The sequence below is a fragment of the Priapulus caudatus genome, unplaced genomic scaffold, assembly GCF_000485595.1.
Source record: "Priapulus caudatus unplaced genomic scaffold, Priapulus_caudatus-5.0.1 Scaffold369, whole genome shotgun sequence".
NCBI lineage: Eukaryota > Metazoa > Priapulida > Priapulimorpha > Priapulimorphida > Priapulidae > Priapulus > Priapulus caudatus.
Genome location: NW_014577430.1, coordinates 2,517 through 19,731, shown reverse-complemented (window position 1 = coordinate 19,731; position 17,215 = coordinate 2,517). Strand labels below are relative to the sequence as shown.

The following is a 17,215-nucleotide window of genomic DNA, read 5'->3' as shown; positions in this document are numbered from 1 at the left end:
AAATAGCCGTATAATTTCAGTAACCCTTGAATTATTATGTATATATACTCCAGATTGTATAATATATTAACCATAATCAGTGAACTATTTCCGTATAATTCACGCAACCTCTCGATATTTGAGCACGAGTGAACACAACAATGGCGGAGTATCTTGCATCCATTTTTGGCACGGAGAAGGATAAGTACGTACTGTTTGTAAACGTGAAATTTTATAAGTTAATAATTACAACTGCGTAGTAAACAAGGTTCGTTGCCTAATAACTAACGCTTTAATGTATTTACTTATGGTTTATAACGAATATTGCGTGCATTTCAATTTCGGCGCACAATGTCAACCATCGCGGCATCGGGCCCACAGGCACTTGGACCGTTTCAATAATAAAATGATGGTTAATAAATACAACTTGTCAGTACTACTACAGTACCAGCAATAGTCTTAATGTTTGATTTTACCTAATAACTTCACTTCAACACCGTCCAATACACCGCTGCAACACATAGCCCGCACGCCATTGTGCATGCACAGATACACAGTAGGTTAGAGAAGGTAAGAAAGCGTTTGCACAGAAATTCCAGAACGCTCCACTTTTGTCGCAGCACTAGAGGAGAAATACACGTCCAAACGCCATGATATTGCCATCTGTGTGTAGCTGAATGGTCACTTGTTCGAAATATACGTCTTGCAACTTGGTACCACATACTTTACCCAGAATTATATGAGAAATCCTGTTCGAATTTGCCGCAAATTTCCTATGAAGCCGATTTGTAAACAGGACCAACAAGCCGGAAATCCCTAACTGCTCTATTATATCCTTTGACCAATCACGATAGCGGCGAGGCATCCGGGTACGGGCCTGGGGTTGGCGTCGAGGCTCATTTTGGAGTTGGGCAGGCGGATGCAACTCCTCCCAGAGTGCAATGCGCCGCCATTGCTCATGTACTTGTCCTGTTTACAAATCGGCTTCATGGGCAATCTGTGGCAAATTCGAACAGGATTTCTCATATAATTATGGGTAAAGTATGTGGTACCAAGTTGCAAGACGTATATTTCGAACAAGTGACCATTCAGCTACACACAGATGGCAATATCATGGCGTTTGGACGTGTATTTCTCCTCTAGTGCTGCGACAAAAGTGGAGCGTTCTGGAATTTCTGTGCAAACGCTTTCTTACCTTCTCTGACCTACTGTGTATCTGTGCATGCACAATGGCGTGCGGGCTATGTGTTGCAGCGGTATATTGGACGGTGTTGAAGTGAAGTTATTAGGTCAAATCAAACATTAAGACTATTGCTGGTACTGTAGTAGTACTGACAAGTTGTATTTATTAACCATCATTTTATTATTGAAACGGTCCAAGTGCCTGTGATCGGGCCCGGCGTCGTACAGCCAGGTAGCTCTAGTACTATAGCCCGCTTACATTAACTGCCGCTGGCTTACATTAACTGCCACAACTTACATTAACTGCCGCAAGCTTACATGGCAGTTAATGTAAGCGGCTATAGTACTAGAGCTAACAGTAACAGCCAGGTAGTTAGCCTTTTTTAGCCGAATGGCACTGATCATCTGATGGCTTGATTCGTTTCGGCAACTGAATCATAAAATTCTGGTAATACTAATACGTAATAGCCGATTAGTAATACTGTAATTAATATGAAAAGAACATAATCAAAACAATAAACTAACAATGTTTAATAATAAAATGATGGTAAATAAACACGAAACGTGTTTGCTGCACAGTCTTAAGGGGGGGCTTATGTCGGGCTTGCGAGCCGACTCGACTGGAAGCAACTGGCTACAATTCACTGCGACTGCATTGCTTAGGTCGGTCGACTGCGACGCGACTGCCTGCGACTGGCCGCCACTAGTTGCTCGGAATAGAACAGTGGGCAACTGGATGCAACAAGTCGCAGCCGATCGCTTCCAGTTGCTCGAAATCCAGTTGCTTCCAGTCGAGTCGGCTCGCAAGCCCGACATAAGCCCCCCTTTAGTGAATAATGTTTCTCTACTTTCTTTCGCTTATTATTTCACAAATTAAAATGTTCACTTCACAGTCACACAGGCACGTGGAACTTTTCAATAGTAAAATGATGGTAAACAAACACTAAATGTATTTATTACCAAAGTTTTGATGTTTCTCTACTCTCTTTTATCTATTATTGCTGATAATTTCCTGTAAAAACAGTAAAATGCCATTCAAATGCTCCTCTGCAACACAAGGTCACAAGTACACCACTCGACTGCCGCTGTGCACAAACAACAAGAATACAGACACGGGCACTTGGAATATTTCAATAATAAAATGATGGTAAATAAACACGAAATGTATTTTCTACAAAAGTCTTAATGTTTCTCTATTCTATTTTGCCTATTATTGCCGATAACTTCCTGTAAATGCCATTCAAATGCACCTCTGCAACACACGAGTACACTGCACGCACGCCACTGTGCACAAACAACAAGAATAAAGAGCAGGTGGGAAAGCGTGATTCCACCACTCGCCTCAAGTATACATGACTATGTTCATTAGCCAAATGGTGTCAATAAGAATTTTCGATGATAAGCAGACAGAATCTCTGGTTACACACAGAGTGTGTGTTGCAGAGGAGCATTTGAATGGCATTTGCATATAATTATTAGGTGGTAGGGAGTACACAAACACAGACTTTGGTAGTATTATACAAAGTGCTTATTGACCATCATTTTATTATTTAAAACATCCCAAGTCCCTATGGTTTCTATTCCACAAACGTTACTGCATACACAGGTTTGACTCGAGTTAGAAAAGTTTCATTTCTAAATGCCATGAATTCATGTGACTAGATTTATAATCTTGTTGTGTGCGATATCTTTATACTCCAAATATTTGCAGGGTCAATTGCTCTTTCTACTTCAAGATAGGAGCATGTCGTCATGGAGATAGATGCTCTAGAATTCATAACAAACCTACATTTAGTCAGGTAAAACCACACATCAAATTGTATTGAAATATATGCTCACACTTGGCAAGTGAAACGTTGTGTATTATTTGCTGTATTAATTAATTACTTATTAGATGTTCGGAGTTAAAGAGATGCATAAGATGTTAAAGATGTTATTAGATGTTATATGTTAGATGTTATATTAGTTGTTAGATGTTATAAACATGTTATTAGATGTTAAAGAGTTTGGTCTGACATGTATTGGTCTCTGATGTTTAGGATTTAAATCACACAAGTAATTCTTGTTTATATGTAAAAATTGTGTTTTTACAGACTATTGTATTGATCAACATATACCAGAATCCCCAGAACAGTGCGCAAACAGCCGATGGCTCCCACTGTAAGTATAATACTATCGTGGCGTGATGCATTGTTGCTTTACACACAAATATCCACCAACACACGGTAATAGTGAGGAGAAAACCAAGAACCACCAAACAACCTTGTGAACAAGGATTTGTTCTTGCTGAATTTTTAAATAGCTGCAGCAACTATTATAGCATGTGTGTGTGTGTGTGTGTGTGCATGCGACGGTGTGTGTGTTTGTGTCTGTGTGCATGTGCGTGGGATCTATGCCTGTGTATACAGCAGAGGCCATCCTTAAAAAATTATATGTTTGCTGTCCTCCGACCGACCCACGAAAATAGCCGCGACCCAAAAGTTTTTTTTTACATTTTGGGCTCCATATTTTTTTCATTTTTTTTTTTACATTTTTCATAGTTAAGACTGAAACACAAAGCATGTGTGGCAAACATGAGGACAGACTTAAAATAACTATTATGCCTCACACAAAAAATGACCTACCTACCCACTAAAAAAATCATGGGTCGGGGGACAGCAAACATAGAATTTTTTAAGGATGGCCAGAGTGTGATTTACTGCACACAGACTGATACCATCTTTCTATTTTCCTATTTTTTTCTTTTCCTATTTCAGTGGCGGGCATTTCCGAGGTAGAGGTACAACAGCATTACGATGATTTTTTCGAGGATGTCTTTGTTGACGTCGAAGAGAAGGTATGTGTGATGTAGTGAGTGAATCAGCAGCAATTGCCATGGTAACTTAAGTATCATTGTCTGATATAGAAAATTACCAGGGGCCCATTGTCAGAAACAAAATTAGTCTTAAAATCAGTCTTAACATTAACTTTGACTCCTAGAATGTTGACAGAAACATCGCAAAGTTATGAGAACAAAAAAGCCATCAAATTTCCTCTCAACATTACGAGATCCTAGAACCTCACATAATTAACTTAATAATTTGCTTAATTATCTAACTGTGGGTATCATACTACATGATATCTCTATCATCGACCTATACAATTGTTAAAGGAATAATAGGTCTATTGATTATGCAATGTTGATGAATGCTAGAGTAACTGGCACCTTGTGTAGTTAATAAGTACATTACCTTATAGCCAAACGCGTATTAGTTTGTCCAATATCACTGCTGGTTACTAAGAAATGTCTAATTGAAATCCGCAGTCCAAGAAATCAGTTGACTGAGTTGTTTACAGTTTCCATGCAGTTTCAAACCGCTGGGTGTAATACAGATTTATAGTGCACCGGACATTTTTGCACGCATGCTCGGCCGTATGCAATGCTATCATCAGTGATTTCGTAAACACGGACGCTCGTGATAAGGAACTTTTTGTCAGGGCTGTCCATGTACGTCCGTGATTAGTACGTGTGTTTTACTCCATTTCCATGTTTAGTCCGTGGCCGTGGTTACACCGCTGACACCTCCATTTCATCTGGCATCCAGAACATACGGGCCGCACAAATGTTTACGTCATCGGCGACTTATCGCTTGACTCCTGGATGACATTTACGGCACGTAAATGAATATCAACAACCGATTTCAAGTCTTGCTTGTAATGTAACCAGCAGTGATATTGGACAAACTAATACGTGTTAGGCTATAAGGTTACGTACTTATTAACTACACAAGGTGCCAGTTACTCTAGCATTCGTCAACATTGCATAATCAATGGCCATATTATTCCTTTAACTACACAAGGTGCCAGTTACTCTAGCATTCGTCAACATTGCATAATCAATGGACCTATTATTCCTTTAATAAATAACACTGATAGTAAAAAGAATATATCCAAAAATTACTAGGAGAGTTATGTCCGAGTTTGATAGCACAGTATTTCTGGATGACTTACGAACTAACTTTGCTGGGATTGATTTTAATACTTTAGATCCGAATGCATCTCTCTGTAAACTTACAACGATGGTTAATAATGTAACCAGTAATCATGAATCTATGAAGACCCTATCACGAAGGAAGAGTAAATTTGCTTCAACTCCTTGGCTAACAAAAGGTTTAATCAAGTCTTACATTTCTGCTCATTTTCCGTTTCATAACATATAACTGCATGAATTTAAAATAATTTTCATGCAGAAGTAATCGGTATTATATGTATGCTGACAGGTGAGCCTAAATTTATTATTTTTTCATTTATTTGCATTTATTTGAAAGATGATCAATCTAATATGCTGTGTCTGTATTTAACCAACCAATACTACTTTTCACACATGATTTTATGGACAGAAGTGAATAATGAACATATAAGAATTCTCCGAATGCATTCAAATCGGTTAAAAAAAATAGGTTGTTAATTTGTTGTCTTCTGGCTTTTCGGTGGCTGGTCGGTTGTTCTGGGTTGTTGTCCTGCTGGTCGTTAATTTGTTTGGATTTGTTATTGTTTTTACAGTATGGAGAGATTGAGGAGATGAACGTGTGTGATAACCTGGGAGACCATCTCGTTGGCAACGTCTACGTCAAGGTATGTAACTGTATGACCAGCAGTAGTGCGAAATCCTCGGCGAAACATTACCGTACGCGTCTACGCGAGATGTATTGCGAAAGCAGATATGCAAGTACTCATTATGGCTGATAGAGATAATAAACATGTTTTGCTCGTGGAAGTGAGCATGTTGCTCTGTTTAGTTTCATGTACGTGATCAGATACCATTTAAAACGATCCTAACTTAACTACAGACACTTGCTATTTAGCAAGGAATGCTGGAAAGGCTCAAATTGTTGGGTTAAGATGAAAAATCATTGCTTAATGTCACAATATTGAGCAAGACAATTTTTCCAGATTTGCTTCAAATCCCAACCTGCTGTAGAAATAGCTATGCTAGAAAAAGCCGAGTGCCTATCCTCCTCGATCGCAGCCAAGAGGCCTTTGATAAATGCAACCGTGGTTAAATGAACCTTTGTCTATTAATTAATTGTTCTATTTAATTATCTAGTTTCGTAAGGAAGAAGATGCGGAAAAGGCCGTAGCGGACCTGAACAACCGGTGGTTTAACGGGCGGCCGATCTATGCTGAGCTTTCTCCAGTGACAGACTTCCGTGAGGCGTGCTGCAGGCAGTATGAAATGGGGTGAGTAGCACTAGCGGGGATCCTTACAGACTTGCTGATCCTGGTGGTTTTACGTGGTGATCGTATGGGAGATGGGGGGAGTAGCACTAGCGGGGATCCTTACAGACTTGCTGATCCTGGTGGTTTTACGTGGTGATCGTATGGGAGATGGGGGGAGTAGCACTAGCGGGGATCCTTACAGACTTGCTGATCCTGGTGGTTTTACGTGGTGATCGTATGGGAGATGGGGGGAGTAGCACTAGGATAGATCCTTAATGTTACCACGGGGACAGTGGGTTTGCTTGCGTCACCGGTAGAGAGGTAACGCCGCGGGGAAAAACAAGTGGGCTGACGGGAGAGACTCGTGAATTTCAAATTCATTTTCAACTGTTGCATGAGGTGTTTTATCTTCCTAGCCTAATAACACCAGTGGTCTGAATCTGCTACTATGACTATGGCTACCATATCTGTTACTACTACTACATTTGGGGCAAATAAAACATTTATTGTCTAAGACCACATTTATTCAGTGTTTCGAGGTGGGCAGGTGGCACTAACAGGCTTCCGAATGCATGGGAAGAATTGAGACGTTTCAGAAACTGTGGGTAGTTAAATTCTTGTCTTCAGGGAAGGAAAACATGTTCAATACTAGATGCCATTTTACTTGCCATGCTCGCAAAATAAAACAGACAATGCAAAACGGTTTTTTTTATCCGAAGGTGATGTAAATTATTTTGATGGTAAGTATATTCTAAAATCACAAGTTTGGTATTCCATAAATTCCCAAGGGAGAATCAGCGATAAGTTATTGGCATACATACACAATCACCATGGCACAGTGTGTTACTATTTGTAACCTGATAGTTTATTTTCTACGTGTCAATGTTTCTCATTTGATAAGTGGTTTCGGGGTTAAGGAGGCTTGGTGCTTTTATGAAAATTTCCGATGAAAATGTTTCCAATAACAATGACAACAATGCGATGCACAGCCTGGTAGGTCCACAGCCACTTCGTTGGTAGTTGGCAATGACTGTTTGTGTTTTTCGTGTTTTTGCAGCGAGTGCACGCGTGGCGGGTTCTGCAACTTCATGCACCTTAAGCCGATCTCACGAGACCTCCGTCGAGAGCTGTATGGTAGAAAGCAACACAGAGGAGGAGGAGGAGGTGGCGGAGGAGGAGGAGGAGGAGGAGGAGGAGGAGGAGGAGGCGGCGGAGGAGGAGGAGGAGGAGGAGGAGGAGGCGGAGGAGGAAACCGCAGGTATGAAGCATCGTCATCTCTGTTATTGACTACATCTGTGTTCATGTTCACCATTATTGATTGCTGTAATTGTGAATGCTGAGATTCTGTCGATATATCTATCAAATCGATACTGTGTTCGCTCGTTTTTTTGGCGTTGCTAGATTACAGATTGATTATTAAATCTCAGTCGTAGTATTTCGTTATCAAGTGGGTGTTCTTTATGGTAATTCCTTTAAGGTGTGTAATTTTTACTTGCCTGATACTGTATATAAAGTTGATAGCGTTACATGTCACAGCAATACATACAATAGCATTACATATCACAGCAATACATACGTTAGCATTTCATGTCACAGTGTATACGATAGCATGATGTACAGCTGTGATAAGAGCATAGATAGGAGTGCGATACATAGTCAGCCGACAGTCTTGCTGACATTGCAATACCGGGTTTTGTATTAGGTCGCCTGTGCATCGGTCGAGATCCCCACGCCGCACATCGAAGGGCCATGACCGTGAGAGACGTGGGCGCTCACGCAGCCGCGATCGCAGCGACCGCACCGACCGCAAGCGATCAAGGTCACGAGAGCGTGAAGGTCGCTCGGGAAGATTCTGAACATCATGGATCTCCATCGTCTTTTCTGTGTTTTATTGTCATAGTAGAGGTCGCGAGTAATAGATATATAGAACAGCCAGTTGGTCGGTTGTTGGCAACGTGAACTCTTAGCATCTCGCAGTGTCACATGTGTAAAGCTTTATTCCTTATTGTTCGTACCTGTATGACCTCTGGTAAACTCGGGAGAACTACTTACCAACGTACAGCAAAGGGCGTGTGCCTTCTAGTACTTCTACTTGGCGTATCTATGGTTATTCAAATTATGCAAGTGTTTCATTAACCTGATTACGAATGTCAGTTGAGAGTGCGAGGGGTAATTTTTGACGACTATGTTTAAACACAGTCCTTAGCAATTTCTCTACATGTTTTTATTTCTGATTATTTAAAGGTGAAGCACGTGTGTAAAGCATTTTTTCTTTGAGTGTATATAAGGTTAACAGGACTTTATTACATAAGCCATGTTATCAAAATTTGGTATTCGCCTAAAATAACCATTGTTCATCGTAATTGTATGCGGGAATTATTCAGTAGCGGGACCAACTGGCAGTCTTATGAGCACGTCGAATGTTGCGATTTTATTTTTGTGAAGATTGAGCGGAATGAATTCGGTAACCGTGTCGTGAGTTTGTGTACAAAAATTCCATAGTACTAGTAAAAGCATTTCCACCTGCGCCAACGTTCAAGTGTCGTCTAAAATTCCAGAACTACGTTACTATTGTGTCATTGTGAATTTCCAAACTTTCTGTGGTCCTCGTGATTCGGATTGATGTTGAATGCGAATTTGAGCGTAGTGCAGGCATGCGCCCCTTGTTGGTGGTGGTCGCGCGGAATTGGCCATACTTGCTTTCTCGGTGACTCCAAAACGATGTGCCGGATACCATTGAAGACGTGGCGCCACCTGTAGGAAAGTTTCACCTTGGTTGGAACATGGGAATGGCAACAGCATCAGGAAAGTGTGTGCCTGGTTAACTCGCCACGAAATGTTGCAATTTGTCTGTGTTACTCTCATTGTGAGAGAACATTGTTTGCGCAGACCCATATTTCACTTGATTTTCGGTACTCTACTGGGCCTAAAGCGAATGCACTGTTTGTGTGCACCGTACGTTGGTTTATAAGGCTGTTTTTTGTGCATGGGCGTACGCACATTTTAAACACGTGTCAGTTTCAGTAATAAACATTTTGTCTCTAATGGAAATGTGTTTTCAGCCGCAATGCACCTTTCAATTTTGACACCTTTCATATTTCATTCACATGCCAAAAATTAGCAAAATCCGTTGAACCTGAACTTACTTATGGCCATTTCAATTTTTGCCAAAAAGTGGGCGTGGCTCGAAAGTAGGTCAACTGGCGTGCTCCAAAATAGGACGGTCACATCTCTCCCATAGGAGTAACAACAGTATGCAATTTGAAACATGTGGGTCAAACGGTTCTTCAAGTTCTCATCGTTGATCGTATCCAAATGTTGACGGACGACGCCATATGGCAATAGCTCATCTTGACGATGTCAAGGCGAGCTAAAAATTAAGGAATTTCAAGGGCTGTGGGAACCCTGGACATAGCAACGAGAAGGTGCGATTGTGTATAAACAGGTCGAGCGTTTTCTAGTAATACTGTCATCTCCGTCAGGAAAATATCTATACATCTCTTCAAGAGCTAATAATACCTAGGTAATAATAGGTATTATTAGCTCTTGATATCTTGAATATACATGGTCTTGGTTCAAGGTACATAATTATGTTATCAGAAGTCCCTGAACAGAGTATCAATATACATGTACTCCTCCTACTGCTATTTTATCATCTACCACCACACAATACAGACCACAAAGCTAGGATGGGGGGATACATCGGCAATTCACAGGGAAACGAGATTAATAGCACCTGTAGGTCGTGAATATTTTTTTTAATCAATGGAAATCTGTAATTCGTACATTATGGTGCGGTCACCACGCATAAAACTGCCAGGAGACTGATTAGCACACGAAATCAACGTAGCAATCTACAAATGTAACCTCAACATGTACGTGCGTGAGCCAGGGCAGTGGGCTGAGCAAATTCCTAGGGGGGGGGCAGTGGCGGATCCAGGGTTTCAAGGGGGTGAGGAACCGGATGGGGGGTCTGGGGGTCCTCCCACAGAAAATTTTGAAAATGTAGATCGCAGGAGATGGTATTTGAGGCACTTTTGAGTACATGTACAGCCTTGTTTCTGACTACGACAATTCTCTTTTAGTAGAACAATTTATTTTTTTAATTTTGCTCCAAATCTAGGTGGCAGCTGCCCCCGGCAGGCTACGCCCCTGAGAGCTTACCGACAATGCATTTACATCGGGAAACTAGGAGCAATTCACAATTTATGGACCATTGTTGAGTCAACGGACAAGCTTGGAACACACGTGTAACAAAACCATCTTTCCATCCACGTGAAACTGCGTGAACCCACAATAAACTGACATCCATCACACGAACCATTCTAGGCAACCGAATATTTCAAGTCGGACGATATATATTTATAAATTCTTATCACGTTGGGTACCGGTACGATACCAGTGGACATCGTAAATGTAGATAGATGTAGCTATAAAACTCCTGCCACACTACAATGAGTGATATAAATTTAGTACCATACACGTTCAGGGAATAATTTTCCCGGTATCGCATCGCAATTCGCGATGTATTTTCAGCCATTTGCTACGCATATTTTTTTATGAATCGCAGTTGTGCGATGCAGCCCATGCGAGATGTAAACGGAAACATACATGTTTACAATTTACTTTTATTCTCGGGCTGCTTTGCCGCGTCAATGAAATGCCACGTTACGCCGATTTTATTGATTTGTTAACACCACGGCCAACGTGACTTTTAAACAATCCTGCACTCCCCCCCCCCCCCCGTACATCAATCAATATGCCGCCCCAGGCACGTATACACAGCCACGCTGTGCTGGCGCTGCACGCTCTCGCGGGCTGCTTTCTTCGGCGACCTTTGATAATATAAAGTGAGGATGTCGTGGTCGAGGAGTCAGATAGCCGCCCTTCACAATCGCTAGAACTGTATTTCATCAATGTTTGGATATATAACGTAAGGAACCAACATTTGATTAAAGTTCTAGACAATTATTTTTACTCGCCAACATGGGCGAGTCAGCTTTAGCTTTCACTCGCCCGGCCCCATATTATTTTCACTCGACATTGGCGAGCGGACGAGTGCCAAGCTCGCACGCTGTTTAAACGCTGCCGGGCAGCGTGCAGAATCGCTAGTGTGTCCTAGGCTTAAGCTAGCTGTGCCTGTCACAGGCAGACACGATAACACGCCAAGCATGCACTGCGGTGTAAATTTGCACTGATTGTCTGAAAAAAAATGCTATACAAATTTATCCAATTGCTATGCAAAATTTATTTTGTATAGCACATTTGCTTTGCAAATTTTTGGCTGGAAATTGTTCCCTGACGTTACCGAAGTGTTATCTGACACTTATCGTACAGCTTATGTCATTCATCTAGGTGCGACAGATATCAGGGGCGGATTCAGACCGTATTTGCCGTATTGGGAAATACGGTCTAGATTTAAAAGTGCCCTTCGAAAGTTTGCGCTCAAAAATACAGAAAACAATTTGATGGAATTTGGCTATATTCTTTATTTGTTTTCTTTTTCTTCTGATTCATTGACAGGACAGGAAATCAAAATTTTACATGGTAACAAAACTAGCTTTGATATCTGAAAAAGAAGGGAAGTGCTTGAATCATTCTGCATTCATTGCTGGTATGCAAAGCGCAGGCAAAATAAAGCAGAAATAAAATTCCATATGGTTTTTAGCTATTGCTGCTTGACTAAATGTGGGCTCAAATGGTGCTCATTTTTGTTGTGCCCAGGGACCCTTGAAATTTTGAAATTTGCCACCCACTGTGGGGTGGTGTGCCCTTTTTGAGGAATGTGCCCTCAAAATCTGGAAAAATACTGTCTAGCTTCAGCCCTGGATCCGCCCCTGGATATTTGAAAAGCAAGTGATGACAGATCCGAACCCATTAGGTTCTGGACGTTATTCTTTGTTATATAAATAAATCACGTTCTTTCTAGTTAACGGGTGATCACGAGGTAACACAGATGACAGAATTTCATTAAGGTACCATTACATAAGCACTCATTCAATATATACAAAAGATAATTGTACATCATACATAATATCATAACACTACCTAATCATTCTATACCATAAATTGGGATTTCACAATAAAATTGCACATGACTTCACCATTATTTTCAAATTCCTCAAGGAAAACCTAAAATCTCCTTTATCTAAACATTAAAAATTCCAACACCGGAGAGCAACACCGATAAATATATTTGATGTTACTATCATGTCGGAGCGAGGGCTGTGCATTCAGGAGGGAGAGGGGTGCACTGAGGAAGAACGTGCACACTCAGGAGGTAGGGGCGTGCATTCAGAACGGTGGGGCGTGCATTCAAGAGGAGGGACACGAGAGGGGGGCGACATGCACTCAGGAGGGAGGGGCACAAGTTCAGGGGGTAGGTTTATGCATTGAAGAGGGAGGGGCATGCGTTGAGGAGGTAGTTGTATGCATTTCAGAGGGAGGCGAGTGCGTTCAGGAGAGAGGGACATGAATTTAGGAAGGAGGGGCACGAGTTCAAGATGGAGTGGCATACATTCAAGGAGAAGGAACACAAGATCAGGAAAGAGGGGCGCGCATGCGTTCAGAAGGGCCATGCGAACAGGGGGAGAATGCCCTTCTAAGGGTGAGGAATGCGTTACTGAGGGAAGGACGTACATGACTGAGGGAGGGGCGTGTATTACTGCAGGAGAGGCGTGTGTTCACGGTGGAGGGGGGAGCAGCGGCGATCGTTCGGTGGAGCTGCCAGTGCTCCGCGCACGTCGGCACGTGCAGTACTTCATCCACCACGAATTGCAGTGCTCGCGGAAGACGCCAGACGACGGAGCGTCCGTGCAGCGATCGATGAATTCTGACAGGTCGCTCTTCGGCCAGCCGTTCTCATAGTACTCCTTGATTGTCTCGTACGAGTCAAGGATGATCGCGAGCACGAGGCTGAGCACTACGTAGATGAAGAGGCTGATGAAGACATAGAGGTACAGCCTCGCGAATGTCGACACGAGAGTGCCTGCGTGCGTGCTGCTCGCCGCCGCAAATGTCGCAAACATGTCGTCGCCATTGATAAGCGCAAAGAGGCACTCGGCCGTCACGCTGACCGAGGCAAACTTGCGGTGGTGCGGCCCGAGTACGGCCCAGCCGCACAGCGTAAAGCCGCAGTACATGAGCAGGCCGCACGCTAGGAAGCGCAGCACGTTGGGCAGCGCGCGGCGCAGCGTCAGGATCAGCACGTTGTACTTTGGAAAGAACTTAAGGTAGCGCAGCAAGCCAACCCAGCCAAGCAAGTTGCCCGTGCCGAGCATGATACTGCAGCCATCGTAGCTGTCACTGCGCTTGTAGTCGATCTGCATGCGGATGACCGTTCCCACGACAATGAGCACATCATTGACAACAATCATCACGTACCAGAGGTTGACGAATGCGGCACGGTCAGATGGCGACAGCTCGCGGCCAAAGTGCTCACGGAAAAACGCAGCCGTCTCGCGGCGGAGCTGCAATGCAAGCACGATCGAGCGCAGGCAGAGGACAGCTGACGCGATGCAGATAACCACGACAATGATGTTGAGCAGCAGCACGAGTGCTGCCTTTGTCTTCGTCAGGTCCGCCCCGTCACCCTCGTCGTCAGCAGCAGTGACGACGTCGTCGTCATCGGCTGCGGCATCGTCACCAGTGCAGTCACGCCGCTGTTGCGACGTTGTCAGCGAGACGGGCAGCTGACCGTTGTGCGCCACATTGTCGTAGAGGATCTCGATGTCAAACTCAAAGCAGTCGGGCATCTCGTACGGTGATGCTGTCTTCAGGTGGACAGCAGTGAGACGCAGAGAGAGCGTCGCCGACACGAGGTAGCTGAAATCAATGGAGACGTTGGCGGCGGCAAGGAACTCGCGCGACGAGAACGTAAACGTCTTGTTGATCGTGTCCCAAGGCAGCACCGCCACGCAGGCGGTCTCGTGTGGCCACCGCCGGCCTCCCCTCGCCGCATGCCCAGCATAGCTCGTCTGGCAGAACGTTGCAGCGCCAGTAGCATTGGCGTACGCATACATGCCGATGGAGATGTGCTCTACCGCGTGGTAGCGCGTTACGGCGTGGTCCAGGTGTTCGTAGAATTCGTCGACTTCGTAGAGTGCATAGGCGCCGGTTGACGGCGGGTAGGCATTGGTCTCGCGCGCAGCATCCCAGCCACGTAGGAAGAGGTGCTCGAAGGCGATCATGTTGCCTGTGACGAAGTCGGCGTACGAGTAGCGCGCGTTGACAAACTGTATGAGCTGAGCGGTGACGACAACGAGCTTCAGCAGCTGGACAATGAGCTTCCACGGACAGCGGTGACGCGCACGCCACTTGTCAAGCGGGTCCAGAAAGTGAAACTTGAGCCGCCGCCGCAGGCATTCCTCAGCGTGGAGGGACTCACAGCTCGAGTTCACGGAGAAGAGGCGTGTTGGGGTAGCACCCTCGCACGACCCAACGTTGGACTCTGTCCCAGCAAAGGCCCGCCCAACAATGCTGTCCATCTCGTCGTCGCTCTCCGATGTCATGGCAACGGGATACGCACACGGCAGGTAGCTGCAAAAACACAGATGCTATGATTTTACGCGTTTTTATTGCCGATAATTTCCTGTAAATGCCGGTCAAATGCTCATCTGCAACACACTAGTACATCGCACGCACGCCCTGTGCACAAACATCAAGAATAAGAGGGTTCTCTTAGGCTCTTATTCTTGTTGTTTGCACACAGGGTGTGGGTGATGAGCATTTGACCAGCATTTACAGGTGATTATCGGCAATAATCGGCGAAATAGAGTGGAGAAACATTAATACTTTGGTAGTAAATACATTTCGTGTTTATTTACCTTTTTTTTTCATTGAGACGTTCCAAGTGCCTGTGTCTAGCTAGGTCTAACCCACACTAGCTCTAGTACTATAGCCCTTCGCTCTGCCGCAGGAGCGAAGGGCTATAGAGGGTTCCGCGATTTGCAGTAAAATAGCAATATTACCTACAATCCCGTGCCGCCGGCCATACTGGTAGTCAGAATTGCGAACACGTGTTACCGATATGCGCAATATATAGCGATTTTACATCGATAGATTGTACATACGATAGTGTTAAATTATAGTAATCTATATTAGCAGTAAGTGGATCCTGCTTCTGCAGACAGGTTTACCAGCGCGTGTTGGGGTGCTAGAGTTTGATATGATTGTACAGGTCCGGTTTTGCAGGTCTTTGCATGCAGGTTTATTAGCGTCGCGAGATTGCACGCAACACATATGTTCATATGTGACATATATTCATACATATGTTCATATCATGGACTTGAGTTTGTTTACATTGCGAGTGTTCAGCAATTTTACCGATTTTACTGCATAATCAGCATATAGCTATCAAACGCAGCGTTTTATAACATCTGGTGTATGCACATTTGCCAACTGTCTGAGGTGTACGTAGTATGGACAAGTACTTTGATTCACTAGACAACGTAGCCAAAGTATGCTATGTCGAGAAAATTGCGTGCATTGGGAATCGACACCTGTACGAGAATGGAGCGAGGACCACAACTTGTGCCCATCACGATCTCGTGAATTGACTACCTAACTGTTAGATATTGTGACATGTGTTATTATTGATTGAGACGTGCTGCCATCGGGTGGTCATCTTTGTAACTTTGCGATGTTCTGTTGTTTTGAGTGTTGTATAGAAATAAAAGCGTGGAGGCAATGTAAACCTGCCTCAAACGTAAATAGAATTTGAGCCTCCGTTGCCGTCGGAGATTGGATTCTTACTAAATCTAACATGGTCCTTCACTTTACCTTGTGTTGTGATCACGCTAGGCAGCCTAAAAAAGCTGTGTGGCTCTCTCTGATACCGATTGCTGCAGTTGACAACACCGCAGGAGAGCGGCGTTGTGATGGATTTGCTTAATAAGCGAACAAAATTAGCAGAGAACAGTGCGTTGCTCAATGTACTTGTACCATGTCTAAACTGGTTTCTGAAACCGTCATGGCTGGCGGCATTGCATTGTGAGTAATTTGAATCGGGATGGGCAATCGCGGAACCCTCTATAGGATTTTTGCACCAGGGAGAAATACACATTTTACATACCAGGGTATTTGCTTATTTAGCATATATATGTCATGTGCTATTTTCAATAATGCTGAAATGCCTAGCTCGTAGAGCACGCGCGTTACGTCTGAAAGGTCGTTGGTTCAAATCCCATCTGTTTAGTTTTTATTTATATTTATTTTTTATTTTTCTGTTTAGGGTTAGGTTAGGATTAGGGTTAGGGTTAGGGTTAGGGTTAGGGTTAGGGTTAGGGTTCACAATGCGTATACATGTGTAAACATGTGTATTATCAGGAGTAGATAATAGGGAAAGAGTGTGACTTCAATAAACAAGGGAAATTCGTCATTTACTAGCCTTAGAATACCTACGATTTACTACGCAACTCAACCAACTTGAGCTCAAATCATACACAGTACATTCGCCTAGCATCGTGCAAAATCGTTTCCTTGTATACGTCCTACTAACGGATACATACCAGCTGTAAATAGGTCAGATTAGCTCGCCGAGTGTTGCATCGATGTCCAATCTCCCAGCAAGCCACACCGCCTCGCCGAGAGAGCAAGCTGTGGTTAGTAGCTGCCTTTTGTTTCGAGTTAGGCGGAAAATACATTCGGATTGATGGCAACAGAATGGATAATCGTGTCGTACGTTTTAGTCTGTATCTCCGGATTGCGGGCGTATACGAGGAAACGATTTCGCACGATGCTAGGCGAATGTAAGTGTGTATGATTTGAGCTCAAGTTGGTTGAGTTACGCGTAGTAAATCGTAGGTATTCTAAGGCTGGTAAATGACGAATTTCCCTTGTTTATTTGCAAGTCACA

The 17,215-nt window shown here is 43.6% G+C and overlaps 2 protein-coding genes across 3 annotated transcripts; one reads left to right on the top strand and one right to left on the bottom strand.

Moving 5' to 3' along the window:
- Window positions 1-93: 93 nt before the first annotated feature.
- Window positions 94-9,411, top strand: LOC106809629 (splicing factor U2AF 26 kDa subunit-like). Of its 2 annotated transcripts, none has more exons than XM_014812791.1 (8): window positions 94-184; window positions 2,873-2,960; window positions 3,255-3,321; window positions 3,918-3,997; window positions 5,704-5,775; window positions 6,248-6,381; window positions 7,418-7,524; window positions 8,063-9,411. In XM_014812791.1, the coding sequence occupies exons 1-8, from the start codon at window positions 141-143 to the stop codon at window positions 8,317-8,319; spliced, it is 849 nt and encodes a 282-aa protein (XP_014668277.1). In that variant the 5' UTR covers window positions 94-140; the 3' UTR covers window positions 8,320-9,411. The 2 variants fall into 2 exon arrangements, with proteins under 2 accessions (XP_014668277.1, XP_014668279.1); XM_014812793.1 differs by having other exon boundaries at window positions 7,418-7,522; window positions 8,075-8,216.
- A 2,717-nt stretch (window positions 9,412-12,128) lies between these two features.
- Window positions 12,129-14,910, bottom strand: LOC106809630 (mucolipin-3-like). The gene has a single exon (XM_014812794.1). It carries the CDS (start codon window positions 14,868-14,870, stop codon window positions 13,044-13,046), a length of 1,827 nt encoding a protein of 608 aa, XP_014668280.1. The 5' UTR covers window positions 14,871-14,910; the 3' UTR covers window positions 12,129-13,043.
- Window positions 14,911-17,215: the final 2,305 nt, after the last annotated feature.

Bases quoted from the DNA above. Each gene is read 5' to 3' on its own strand.
- LOC106809629 (XM_014812791.1), top strand. From the start codon at position 141: ATGGCGGAGTATCTTGCATCCATTTTTGGCACGGAGAAGGATAA. The intron at 185-2,872 runs GTACGTACTGTT...AAATATTTGCAG, and splicing joins TTTGGCACGGAGAAGGATAA to GGTCAATTGCTCTTTCTACT. The intron at 2,961-3,254 runs GTAAAACCACAC...GTGTTTTTACAG, and splicing joins ACAAACCTACATTTAGTCAG to ACTATTGTATTGATCAACAT.
- LOC106809630 (XM_014812794.1), bottom strand. From the start codon at position 14,870: ATGACATCGGAGAGCGACGACGAGATGGACAGCATTGTTGGGCGGGCC.